The sequence below is a fragment of the Misgurnus anguillicaudatus genome, chromosome 1 (genome assembly GCF_027580225.2).
Source record: "Misgurnus anguillicaudatus chromosome 1, ASM2758022v2, whole genome shotgun sequence".
Taxonomy (NCBI): Eukaryota; Metazoa; Chordata; class Actinopteri; order Cypriniformes; family Cobitidae; genus Misgurnus; species Misgurnus anguillicaudatus.
Window position 1 is genome coordinate 19,518,123 of NC_073337.2, and position 14,698 is coordinate 19,532,820.

Consider the following 14,698-nt stretch of genomic DNA (forward strand, 5'->3'; position numbering starts at 1 on the left):
TGAATCGGACTTTGCGTCACTAGTGACGTTTTGCCTTACGCCACGCACACGTAAACACACTACAGAGCTTCTTTAGAATGTGACACGCCTCCTTATTGGCAAACCCGGATATATCGAAACCTGATTGAAACTCAGCTCTGTGTCGCCGTGGCATCAGGTACGTTAACTCCTGTCTTTTAATATAATTTTAAGCATCAAAGTAAATATGCCTGCTGTTCTGATTCTTATTCGTTCCTGTCGGTTTAAAGGTTTATTTCTTGTGTTTTGTTTGTGTATGCCAAGTTAACGGATACTGTCAGATGCTGTTTACTAACACTTCAACTTTCTTTTCACACTAAATTCGTATTTAGGAGCCTTTAAGTCGCTTTTGATTATTTGTCATGAATGATAAAATCTTAGTTCATGGGCTGAAACTAAAAGTAGTGAGATGAAAGTTCTGTATTGACCTGACTGTGTGAATTATAGTTTGAACTCAGTTATTTACTAATGGGTGAACTAATGCACCAGCACATTTTCGATTTTCACATGTCTTTATTCACAGTTAAAGTGATTTTAATGAAAACAAAGAGTTTTAGCAGTTTCAACCAGATATACTGTGTTATTCTTTAGAGCAAATCTAAAGCATGTTAAAAGATGTGTTCATTCAGTAATTACTAGTTACTAGTTTTCACAATGCAAAAATAATACCTGTTGGGGGGGTTGTGGTTTTTTTTTCCCATTCATTCAGCTTCATTTATTTCAAATCACTATGAAATCTGTATAAAACATACTTTACAAAGAGATCACCCACAAATGTTTATATGTGTTAAATGAGTCATTGCATGTTTCTTTTTTTATTATGTTCTTTGATGTGTACTTATAATATTACTCGTGTATTTTTGTCTAAAACATACACATTTAAATTATACACATTTTCCAACCCTGATTGAAAATTGTGTTTCCCCCTACAACTACAGCTTTTCGAACCTTCTTTAAGCAAATTGTTTGGCTGTCTATGACATGAATAAACACACAATCACAACGATAAAAGAAGTTTTTATCATCAAAGGAAGCATTGAATTGAATCACTAGCGAACACTGACATATCGTTTTCAACTATTGTGTACGAACACTGCAACGTTTTTACTCTTTTATACAGTGAATTGCACCATAAATAATGCACTTATTGCCAGCAAAATAGTGATGGGAAGTCAGAATCTTTTTCATGAACCGGTTCTTCGAACAGTTCGTTTTAAAGAACCAGTTCAAAAAAACGATGTACCAGTTCTTTAAAGTACTCGCCTAACGACATCATTCACATCTAATTCTATCACCACAGCAAGGGTCTCCAACTTTTTTGTGAGCAAGGGCTACCACAATGGATAAAACAATCTGGAGGGCTACTTTTCGATATAGTCTACTCAAAGCTTTTTTGTTTTACGTGTTGATTTTATTTGATTTTACTTGTTGACATGTTTTAGTATTGTTTAAAATGTTAACATGCGTAATCCAAGCCAAGCTAAAATAAAAATATGTAATAAATAAATATTACAATAGACCCCTGCACTACAGCAAAATATGAGCACAGATTATTAATACAATACAAGTGGGTTTCGATCACATGCTCTCGTGTATACATCGTGTTATCACATCTCCCACTTCCGTCTTTCACAATGAAATTAAAAACTTATGGATCATTACCAGTTGCAAAATAGTATTTTAAGAGCACCTATTATCCGATTTATAGTATGAGTGCGCCCTTAAAGGATTGGTCAATTTTCTTGGAGAAATCCAGATAATTTACTCACCACCATGTCATCCAAACTGTTGATGTCTTTCTTTGTTCAGTCGAGAAGAGGTTGTGTTTTTTGAGGAAAGCATTCCATAATTTTTCTCATTTTGATGGACCCCAACACTTAACACTTTTGATGTAGTTTGGAGTTGCAGTTTCGAAGGACTGTAAACGATCCCGGATGGGGCATGGGGGTCTTGTCTGGCGAGGCGGTTGTCATTTTTGGCAGGAAGAATGAAAAATATGCGCTTTTAAACCACAACTTCTTGTCTATCTCCGGTCCTGTGACGCGCCAGCGCAACCTCACGTAATTGCAATATGACGTCGAAAGGTCACGTGTTACATATATGAAATGCACATTTGCGGACCATTTTAAACAATAAACTGACATGAAGACATTAATTAGTATCATTCCACATACAACAACGTCAGAAAGGTCCTCTTTCTCAACACTTCTAAACACTTGAGCGTAGTTTCGCATACTTCATCCGTGACCTTTTGACATAATGACGAGAAGTTGTGGTTTAAAAGTGCACACTTTTAACTTGTCCCGTCAAAAATTACAATCGTTTCGCTAGTCAAGACCCTTATGCCTCGTTTGAGATCGTTTAGAGTCCTTTAAAACTGCAATTTTAAACTGCATTGGAACTGTTACATGTTGGGGTCCATTAAAGTCCATAAAAATGGGAAGGATCCTGGAATGTTTTCCTTAAAAAACATAATTTCTTCTCGACTGTACAAAGAAAGACATCATCATTTTGGATGACATGGTGGTGAAATTGTCTGGATTTTTCCAGGAAAATTTACTTATCCTTTAATAATACCATCATGACCTGTTCGATGTCAACAGATCAAGGCTAAATTGATTCCTAATGTCATGACCCCTTTAAGTCAGAATGCACTTTGGTGCACGAGTTCACACTGTGCAATTCATTCATAAAGAATGATCGTAATGCAAACACTATTTGGCAAGGTTTTTAAAGAAGGCATGTGCATCCATTGGTGCCTTAATGTTCAATTTCAAATGTTAATGAGTTCACTGTTAAATGGTTTTTGATCTCATGGCAGGTGTCTGGATCTGGATTGTGGTGACAGTAGCAGTCTGAGACATCATAATGATTCGAGCAGGAGGTTTGTTCTGTTTCCTTAAGTTTGAACTTGAATATAGTGTACAAGGGATAAGCTCTTACCAAAGCAGAGTATTTGCTTATTGATCATTCAGCGAATATGTCGTAACTCGCTGTTGTTAGACTTTTTATCTGACAGCAGTGCTTCTCAACTGGTTTAGTGGTCATGTAGTTCTGCAGTATTGCAACCCGGAAGTTTGATGAAACTAGTATTGCAACCAAGAATAAAAATAATTGCATTAGCACACACACGTGACCCGTCCCACCAGTTGAGAACACCTGTGATATTGAATACAGAATGTTTAGTCATTTTTCAATCAGTTAAAATATATCAATTTTTAGACTCTGATTGATATCTTCGCTAATGCACCCTCATTTTTCCTTTACAGGACTTTTGAAATTGGTAGCGCTGGTTTCTGTCCTTTGTCTGGCTGTGTTTTTTGCCTTAGAGCTTCTTGAGAATAAAACAAACTTACATTTGGGAACAATGTTCGGTGAGTTTAGTCAACAATCATTTGTGACATCCAACACACACACATGCATTTCCAATTGACTGAGTAGGAAACCAATATACTTTGCTTGTTTGGTTAAGTAGTGTTTTAGCGTTATGTGTTTTGGCTCTCTACATTTTTTTTTTTTGGCTGATCAACATATTTTTTCTCTACAGAACGATCAGCACCTGTTGAGCTGAGCCGTAAGTAAATATTTACTTTCATTTACTACGAATTTACCATCTTTAGCAGCAGACAACATTAAACAGGAAAATGTATGTATTATTATAAAATAACAATTAAGCACTGTGCAGAACATGAAACCTTTCAGTCACTGCCTTGTATATCAATGCACAGTATTAGCCATAATAATGATTTATATATTTAGGTAATAATGAATTGCTGAATAGTAGATGTTACATTTCTATTGTAAGGCATAATGTTTTATAGGTGTATTACTTGCCATTTGTTTTTGTTTTTAAGTAGGTGTGTTATTGTTAGCAATGAAAAATTATAATAAGAAAACATTACTTAATGCTTTACAAAATCTTTAGAAAAATATGTTTGTGTTCAGCCAGTAAGGACACTAACACGATGTTGTTTTACAGCCCCCAAATCTCCCCATCACAAATGTGGCCTTTCTAAATCGTGTCCCGAAGACCACTTTGCCTTTAAGATGAGCAGCGGAGCAGCCAGTGTAGTTGGCCCGAAAATGTGTTTTCAAGATAACATGTAGGTTTTACACACATCTCTTATTACGCAACACTTTGTGCAGATATTTGCTTAACAAGTAATGCAAGAGTCACTTCTTCCACCCTTAACAAACTGTTTTTTACCAATACAACCTATACATATACTTTCATGCACCAATGAGCATTTATCATACTGGCGCGCACACACACCACAAATGCTAATAGATTTGTATATACAGTATTGTGCAAAAGTATTAGGCCACCATTAAATGTATTGTTTTTGCAATAGTATAGTGATCATATATAATTATTTCTCAGTCTCTTTATTTGAATAAAACAAGAAAATACAGGACATTTTTATGTAGTATTAAAAACAGTATAAAGGTATAAGATGACATGACATGACAAAAGTTTTAGGTCAGCACCACCAGCTTTGTTGATTTAGCAAAGTCCAAAATTTTAAATGGAAGATAAACAACATGAAAGACTAGAGTTTTGTTTTTGGTATTTTAAATATATGTAAATAGATTGGGATGTGAAAGAGTTAACAGAGCTGCACAATGCTCAACCGCACATCTTGTGCATATGACAAATAAGCTTATTATGAACTTAAACCTTTGTAAACATTATAGAAAATATAGATGTCATTGAAAAAGATTTTCTTTGACTTTGTTGAACCTTTTTCTTTTTGTTTCCAGAATAATGAGTGGAGTGAAGAACAATGTTGGACGGGGTATTAACATCGCCTTGATCAATGGTATGTGTCATTTGATTTCTTTGGAAACCAATAAAAATGACTCTTTTTTCAATATGTTACTTGACCACCCTTTTTTGCTACTGATTGAATTGGGTCCCTACCCAAACTTATAGGGGTGGTTTCCCGGACAGGGATTAGCTTAAACCGGGACTAGGCCTTAGTTTAATTATGAAATATATCTAGTTTTAACAAACATGCCTTACTAAAAACATTACTTCTGTGCATTTTGAGGCAAAACAAAGGGCACTGATGTACAGTTGTGTTCAAAATTATTCAACCCCAACTGAAATTGATTGTTTTGGCCGGTTTGACATTGATTTTGATCATTCAGTCATCCTGCTTAAAATTACATCAAAGAGGCATGTGTAGGTCAGACAAATATAACATAACATTTATAATGAAATAACCACAAATGTCTTTTCTGTGCTCACATCATTATCAGTTTTATTCAACCCCCAAGTGACATTCAATCTTAGTACTTAGTACAACATCCTTTTACAGTTAAAACAGCTTTTAAACGTGAAGCATAGCTTGACACAAGTGTCTTGCAGCGATCTACGGGTATCTTCGCCCATTCATCATGGGCAAAAGCCTCCACTTCAGTCACATTCTTAGGCTTGCGCACTGCAACTGCTTTCTTTAAGTCCCACCAGAGGTTCTCAATCGGATTTAAGTCTGGTGACTGCGATGGCCACTTCAAAATGTTCCAGCCTTTTTTCTGCAACCATGCTCTAGTGGATTTGGAGGTACGCTTGGGATCATTGTTCTGTTGAAAGGTCCAACGTCTCCCAAGCCTCAGGTTTGTGACGGACTGCAACAAATTGTCATCCAATACCTCCTGGTACTGAAGAGAATTCATGGTACCTTGCACACGCTGAAGTTTCCCTGTACCTGCAGAAGCAAAACAGCCCCAAAGCATGATTGACCCCCCACCATGCTTCACAGTAGGCAAGGTGTTCTTTTCTTCATAGGCCTTGTTTTTCCTACTCCAAACATAGCGTTGATCCATGGGCCCAAACAGTTCTAATTTTCCACAGAACACTATCCCAAAACTTCTGTGGTTTGTCCACATGACTTTTGGCATACTGCAGTCGACTCTTCTTATTCTTTGGAGACAGCAAGGGGGTGCACCTGGGAGTTCTGGCATGGAGGCCTTCAGTACGCAGGGTGCGGCGTATTGTCTGAGCAGAAACTTCAGTACCCACATCTGACAAATCTTTTCTCAGTTCCTCAGCAGTCACACGGGGACTTTTTTCCACTCTACGCTTCAGATAGCGCACAGCAGTCGCAGTTAGCATCTTTTTTCTGCCACGACCAGGAAGCGTTTCAACAGTGCCCTTTGCCTTGAATTTGTGAATGATGCTTCCTATGGTGTCTCTTGGTATGTTTAACATCTTTGCAATCTTCTTATAGCCATTGCCCTTCCTGTGAAGATTAATCACCTCTTCTCTTGTCTTCCTGGACCATTCTTTTGACTTCACCATGTTTGTAACCACACCAGTAAATGTTTAGAAGGAGTTGAGTATCACAGTCATTTTAAAGCTGCCTAATTGGTGCTTATTAGGCTTTATTGCTGTTCCCTGACATCCATAGGTGTTTTCAATACCTGATTGAAAACACTTCAATGAACCTCTGTTCATCAGAGTGGTAGTTCTTTAAGGGGTTGAATAATTGTGTCAATGAAGAATTCACAAAAGAAACATTTACTACTATATTACAAAACCAATTGATGTCATTTTAGTTGCATATTGTTCTTAAAGAAGTCATTGTAGGATTTCATTCTGAACACAATTACAAATGTACACTAAATTCCCTAAAACCCTTAACAGCATTGGGGGGTTGAATAATTTTGAACACAACTGTAACTTTTTTACTGTATTGCTTCCTGATTGATTAACAGCTGTGGATACTTTTGTGTCATTTTGTGAACGCTTTTATTAGAATAGATTAACACAGCTTCTGGTAAGTCATTGTGTAAATATTATAATGAGTGTATAGGGCTCAACATTAAGGAATTTGTTCTTTGTTGTTTCCTGTCAGACCTGTAGTACAGTACATTTTACCTGACAACATTTTAATTGGCACCAGTCACAAAAAAAAACCCACACAATTTTTATAGACCGCAAAATGCAGCTTTTGTTAAATGTTTAATGTTCAACCTTATGCTAATCAATGGTCTTCTGTTTGCAGGAAAGACAGGCGAGGTCACCAAGACGGGTTCCTATGACATGTGGGCTGGAGGTAAACCCTTATTTCACTGTTTTGTTTTCTTATGTGTTTTGCATGCCTTTTTGTCTGTGCGATTTGTCTCTTGCTCTTTTGTAATGGGAGAACTGGGCGTCATATGTGTTATGTTTCCCTTTTGAATAAAAATGAGTCATTGGATGCCTAAGATTTAATTAAAGTTCTTCTTATTTAGATGTCAGCGAGCTTATCGCGTTTTTAAAGGAAATAGAAGATGGAACCATTGTCATGATGGCAACGTTTGATGATCCTGCAACAAAGTAAGCTCCTTTGCTCCTGTATAGCTCAGTCATAAAGTAGCGCATTAGCAACGTAAATGTTTATGGCTTCAAACCCAGGGAACACACACGCACAAAAAAATGTATACCTTGTAATGGACTGTAAGTCCAAAAGAAAAAAACTGTAAAATTATATGTAGTCTTGGTTACGTATTTATTTGATCTCAATTATCAACAGGTTAAATGATGAAGCTAGATCGATGATAGCAGATTTGGGCAGCTCAATCATCAGCATTCTGGGCTTCAGAGATAACTGGATATTTGTTGGAGGTAAAGGGATCAAAACAAAGAGCCCGTTTGAGCAGGTAAGTCTCAGTAGGGGGAACTGTGTCCTTTCTTGCCATTTTACAGTTTTTTACAGACGCTAGGACACATTTCTCAATACTTAGGTAACTCTTCACACAGTGAGCACAACAGAAGTCTATGTGGGCTAAAATGAGGATCAAATCTCTCAAATTTCATGAATTAGTTTCTCGCTCAGACACAACAACTGCCAAAACTCTTTAATACATACAGACCAATTTGCACATGCTCACATACTGTTTTCAAAACTGTTAAACTTATGTTCAAAACAAGAACATAATACAAAACTAATTAAGACAGCAATTTGCTACATTTCTACAGAAATATATTTGAAATCTTAAAATTAAATGCTATAAAAACAATTGGACAAATGGAGATGACAGGGGAGATTAGCATTACATTGTATCTGTATCAGTGGATGGTGTGTATACAAATTCTTGTACTTTGCAATTACAAAAAATGTTAAATAAACGACATAAAATATTGACGAATTCTGCATCATGTCTGATTTATTCCAGTAACATATATTGCAGTAAATTATAAACAGAGATGTGTCCTTGTTTTACACAAGACAAAAAAAGTATAATGCTACATGTTGTTAGTGTTTTTTAGGTCATTGTTTTGTGTGTTTGTCGGCTGTCAACCTTTGCTAGTGTTCTGGAAGAATGAGTTGATGTGAGACCTGAATAAAGTGTTTTGGTAGTTGTAGTGCATTTTGAATATGAAATGAACTGCTTTGCCAAGCTGAAAGTTGGTTGTGAGAACTGTGTGAGGGGTTTTGCGGGGGTGACCTAGGTGTTGAGAAATGTGTCCTAGCGTCTGTAAAAAAAAACCCGTAAAGGGACACTCCACTTTTTTTTGAAAATATGCTCATTTTCAGCTCCTCTAGAGTTGAACATTTGATTCTTACCATTTTGGAACCCATTTAGCTGATCTCTGGGTCTGCCACTTTTAGCATAGTTTAGCATAATTCATTGAATCTGATTAGACCATTAGCATCGCGCTAAAAAATAACCAAAGAGTTTCCATATTTTTCCTATTTAAAACTTGACTCTTCTGTAGTTACATCGTGTACTAAGACCGACTGAAAATTAAAAGTTGGGATTTTCTAAGGAGATATGGTTAGAACTATACTCTCATTCTGGCGTAATAATCAAGGACTTTGCTGCTGTAACATGGCTCCAGCAGGCGTAGTGATATTACGCACTGCCCGAAAATAGTTACCTGCTATTGAAAGTAACCAAGGGGACTATTTTGGGCAGGGCAGTACATAATCCTGAACACAGAAATGTGGAAAACTGTTTAACGGTGTAACTTCACAATTTTGTACTACATGGTTCACAGTCTTTTTTGTAACGTGTTTAGAAACAATTATCTGCAATGACTTGAAGTAATTTAGCCTGTTTAACTAAAGTGTGTCTTTAAACAATCTGTCTCCAGCATTTAAAAAACAACGCAGATACTAACAAGTATGATGGCTGGCCGGAGGTTTTGGAGATGGAAGGATGCATTCCTATGAAACAAGAATAAAGTCAACTTGTCTTCAGATGATTTCCATTGTTCACAGCCTTTATGAGGCTCCTAAATCAAAGCAAGCACATGGAGTTTAGTGTGACATTTTAATGTATGCAAGGAAATATTGTCAAAGTAGTAAAGCGTAAACTTAGAGTTGAATATGTGAAGGATTTTTCTATTTCTCAATCTTGATGTGAGCATGGTTTTTACTCCGTCATACATTTAAATCAACTTGCTGAAACTTCCAAAGAGTGATTCCTTGCCGATACTTTCCAAGCCTGGAAATCTGTTTCAAAATCATGGAAAGATGGTCCACAACCTGCACGTTTTCAGCCATTTCAGTGTAACAAGAGACAATAAATCGTTAATGTCCTGCATTTAATGCATGCAGAGGTTGAGGACATGCATTCATTTCAAGTGTATTATGAAACTGATTGACATTAATGGCTGACCTCTATACATTTACAGCTTTATTTATTTTTAGTCTCCCGAAGTAAGTGTGAAGTGATATTTTATTTGTTTTTACCAGTTCACTGTTCTTGAAATAATCAGGACTTTATTCTTAAAACCTATCTATAAATTGCCTTGATCACTTTATGAAAATCTACTGCGTCTAAGTTTATGACGACATTTTCTCTTTCTGTAACTTTTGGGAATATTGTTACGTTTTAGGGTTACTGCATATGAAAATCCAATTTGTTTCCTTTTGATATTTAATTTTTGGCTGTACCGTCTGTTATCTGCACATGTAGAGATTTTGTACAATAAGCAGTGTCACAAGTTAAATATGAAGTGACTTATTGACAATATGTAACCACTTGGATTTAAAATATGTACTTTAATTTCTGTTGTACTGTGCAGTCACGTTACTATTTTACTTTAGTAAAATGTCCCACGGTGATGAATGTAAAATCATTATATTTAATTTTGCTACGATATGTACAATTTATATGGTGTGATGTTTCGGATTGTGATCCTTTTTTTTTTAGAAAACCAACTGTGTGCCTTATTTATAACAGTGATCAAATAATACTAATACAGATTTATCCACGTTTTGTGTGGGATAAAAAGCTGTGTATGATTTCTTTTGTTTAAATATATTTAAATCATTTTAATTGAAGTCGAAACTTTTATTTAGTGATTGCATTCCTAGACTTTTCCTATTTAAAATGAAGTTGATGGAAAGGTTTGAGCTGTTGGTCTGGGGTTTGTCTTACCTTTGTTTAGATTAAGTCAGAGAAACCCCGAGAATAACTCTAACATCTGTTCTGAATCATCACTATATGACCTACAAATCCAAAACGGTGTGCGTGTTTACAAATGAGTTGAGATTCTTGGAAGGCATTCAGTTTTAGTTCACATTCTATGAAAACCAGAGAAGGTCTGAACTGCAAGAACAAGAAATTATAAATCTTATCACCATTTTAAAGGACCTCCTTATAACAAGCAGATCAATTTTTATCAACATATTTAATTCTTAAAAATCACTGATGTAGGCAACACATAATGTACAGACCCAGTCTATACAAAAGTACATTTTTTGATTTTTATGCCATCACTGATGGAAACCACAAGCTCCTAGCCAGTCACAATAAAAATCCCATCTATATTGAAATTGTTTTAAAGGATAACCCCTTGAGATGCACCATCTCGTTTTCGAGGGGGTCCTGGTTTTTAAACTTAAAATTTCCCTTTTTACAGTGCAGAATTAAAAAACCTTATATTTATATATTGTATAGGTTTGGTGAAATTCAAGTATATGAAGAGTTTAGTTGCAAAACGAGATAACCACCGTTTTTTTAATTGTTCAGAAATCTCGTCTTTTGGTTGTGCATTCCAATTAATTTCAATTCAACTGCAGTTGGTTTGTTTTGATTTAAACCTTCATAACTTAAAACATACAGCTAAGTAGCACCATAAAACAAAATAATAACATGATAACATAATAATAAACATGTTTTGACAAAAATGTTAAAAAATGGATTTATCTCGTTTTGCAACGAAACTCTTCATATGCAATTTTAGTTGATATGTTGACTGCTGCATCATTCCCCTTCACCTGATCAACTGTTTAAATCCGGCATTTCAACTAGGGGGGCATTATTTATAAGTCTCTAACACATTCACACTGTAAAAAGTTGGATCAACTTAAAAAATACTTCAATTGGTAACACCTACTTTTTTTTTACCAAAAAAGTATTTTTCACTTAAACACAAGTTTGTTTGTGTTACCAATTGTTGTCATTTATTTGTTGGTCCAACTTTTCACTTTTTACAGTGCATTTAAGGGGGATCAGAGACTGCAAAGCTGCACTTTTTTGCTTTCTGTTATCTAACCAGCATGCCAGGTTGCATCTGTGTGAATTCTAGATGGGATCATGTACAAAGTGTTACGACAGGCAAGCATTTTAACCCATACTTATATAAACAATAATGAATGCCGTAATTAACTTGCAATGGAAGTCTTTGGAGAAAAGCAGCAACATGCAGCCTCCTAAAAGTTTAAAGGTGCAGTGTGTAATTTTTAGAAGGATCTCTTGACAGAAATACAAAATAATATACAAAACTATATTATAAGGAGTGTATAAAGACTGTTCATAATGAACCGTTATGTGTTTATTACCTTAGAATGAGATGTTTTTATCTACATACACAGAGGGTCCCCTAACATGGAAGTCGTCATTTTGTGCCGCCATTTTTCTGCAGAAGCCCTTAACGGACAAATATTTTTTACTAAATTGTCTCCGATGATAACATGTTTGTCCGGTGGCAGCTACCGTAGCTTCTCTATATGTTTCAAAAGCGAGGGGTGAGCAGTGGATTAAGACGTTGGTTGCAATTCGCAACCTCACCACTAGATGCTGCTAAAATTTACACACTGCACCTTTAAGTACAGAACGTTTTGTCTTAATTTTTCCCCTTCATGTCATTTGAACCCACGTTGCCTTTCATTGTTCCTTAGAATCCAAGTCTTGCCTCTCTTTTAGTGCACATTTTCTGCCTGAACTGATGTTTAGGCGTACAGTTTTTACTTTTAAATCATGCCTAACCACAATAAACAGCGATATCCACAAGTTTTTTTTATTTAACACTTTTGGGTCATTTTTAAGCTTGAATGGTCATCTGGTTACTATGGGAGTGGATGGTGACTGACAAAATCTATGAACAACAAAACACAGGGGTGTAAGCGACACAAGGGAGAGTAAATAATGACAAGTTTAGATTTTTGGGTGAATTATCCCAGTTTAAACCCTTTTCAGGCCAAGGACACCTTAATGGATAGAAAGGGGCTTGGACACCCAGTATGTGTAAATAAATAAAGACTGGATTTATATACTTTATGATGGTTATGTTACAAAGATATTAAAATAATAATTTTTGGTGTGCACCGTCACATACTACATAACTTTTTTAAATTTACAGAATAGATTTTGGATAGATTGGGAACCTTTATTCGAATCAAGTTTTTTTTATTATTAGCCAATTAATGCATTTTTTAAAATAAAAAGAATTCAAATAAGATTTGGAGGACCCCAGTAATGTTATACCACCAGGGACCCTCTGTGAAAGACCCAAGCTTTAAAGCACTTACATTTTCTGTATAAAAATTAATGTAAAAAATAGCTGTTTTGGTATTTAAATTTTCTACATTTTAAAAGCAGGAATAGTTTTCTAGGCCAGTGGTTCTCAAACTGGGGTCCGGGGCCCCCAGGGGGGCCGCGAGATGGTGCCAGGGGGGCCCCAGTTTTATGACATTTTATAAAATACATTAATTTATCATGAATTCTGTGTAATTAAACCTAAAACAAATAAGGCTACTAACCAACAGCACTACTTTGTATAACTTAATATGTTTTGTTTAATTAAAATGTTAAATTTTAGAACAGTTTTTGTCATAAATTTTCTTTGGGGGGGGCTGTGAAGGAATGCACCATATACAAGTGGGGCCGCACGCGGAAAAGTTTGAGAAGCACTGTTCTAGGCCAGTGTTTCCCAACCCTGGTTGGTCCTCAGGCACCCCCTCCCAGAAAGTTTTAGATGTCTCCTTATTTAACACACCTGATTTAACTCATCAGCTTGTTAGGGAGACATGTTTACCATTCTGGAAGGAGGCTGATGAGTCGAATCAGGTGTTTTAAATAAGGAGACATCTAAAACTTTCTGGGAGGGGGTGCCCGAGGACCAGGGTTGGGAAACACTGTTCTAGGCAACCAAGCTTCCGCATTAGATTTAACTCCTGAATTTCTGGTATCATTATGAAAGTGACGTTTGTCAAGTATGCAACGCATATGACCTCTATATTTAACCCATCGCAGTGAGTAGTAAACACACGCACTGCAAGTGGTGAACACATATGAAGCAGAGGGCAGCTATCCCAGCACCTGGGGAGCAATTCGGGTTAAAGTATTTGCTCGAAGGCACCAGTCGCAACCTGTCGGCCTTGAGACTTGAACTGGCAACTCTCGGGATACAAGCCTGACTCTCTAACCACTAGGTTACAACTGCCTCATCAAATTTAAGTATTGACTAATTTGATTATTTAAATGTTCATTCATTACCATTCTGGTTTAGTGCCTTTCCCCAAAGACTTCCAATGTATGTGCATTACAATAAATGTGATGTTTCCTTTATTCAGGGTTCCCAAACCTTAGTTAACTTCAAATTCAAGGACCTTACAAAGACTTTCCAGGTCCAAAACCCTCAAATTCAAGGACTAAATGTGGGGACACATTTCAAGTAAGTTACATCGTGTTACCTTTTAAGATAGATTGTTACAGTTCCCTTTCGAGGGAACTCGCGCTGCATCACTGCGGTGACACTTTGGGATGCCTCCAGTGGTTAATGCGTCTGAATGTGTATATCAAATTCAACCAATGGTGAGACTTAATGACAAAGACAGGGTGACGCGGGAGTCAGGAAGTATACCGCTATCTGAAATATTGCCAAAGATGGCATTACAGGGACGCAGGAAGTATGGCAAGGGAGAAGCAGTGTCTCATTCCTTTCTCAGGAAACAACAGTTACATAACCCGAGGCGTTTGCATGTGTCAAACACAACTATGCAAAACAGCATTTTTGTATAAATCAACATTTGCATACAAAAGATATAAGCATTTAAAGTGAACAGTTTAACATGTGTGCTTAAAAAGTCTAGAATTTTTATGATATTATCCTACACTACACAGGGAATAATATAGATTTTTTAAATCATAAAATAGATTCAAGCACTTTCAATGACCTGTATCTATGTATGTATATTTTCAAAAACTTCTCAGGGCCTTTAATTATTTTTCCCAGATTCACAAACTTTCAAGGACCTGTGGGAACCCTGTTTATTCTCTGTAGTAATTGGACGGATAGATGGCCCTTAACCCATTAAAGCAACACTATGTAGTTTTTTACCTTTAAATAATGACTCTAAAATTATTACAGTGAAAGAACAACTTTTAACTGGACAAATTGTACTGTTGCTGCAACCTGAGCAGCCTCCTAGCTGCTACAAGCACACTCTGAAAGTGG

General features: G+C 36.2%; 1 protein-coding gene across 1 annotated transcript; it reads left to right on the forward strand.

The window, feature by feature from the left end:
- The first annotated feature begins 30 nt into the window (after positions 1-30).
- Positions 31-10,298, forward strand: fam3c (FAM3 metabolism regulating signaling molecule C). Its single transcript, XM_055189753.2, has 10 exons — positions 31-157; positions 2,840-2,902; positions 3,288-3,392; positions 3,566-3,592; positions 3,998-4,121; positions 4,780-4,838; positions 7,029-7,079; positions 7,258-7,342; positions 7,539-7,665; positions 9,104-10,298. Exons 2-10 carry the CDS (start codon positions 2,887-2,889, stop codon positions 9,191-9,193), a joined length of 684 nt encoding a protein of 227 aa, XP_055045728.1. The 5' UTR covers positions 31-157; positions 2,840-2,886; the 3' UTR covers positions 9,194-10,298.
- Positions 10,299-14,698: the final 4,400 nt, after the last annotated feature.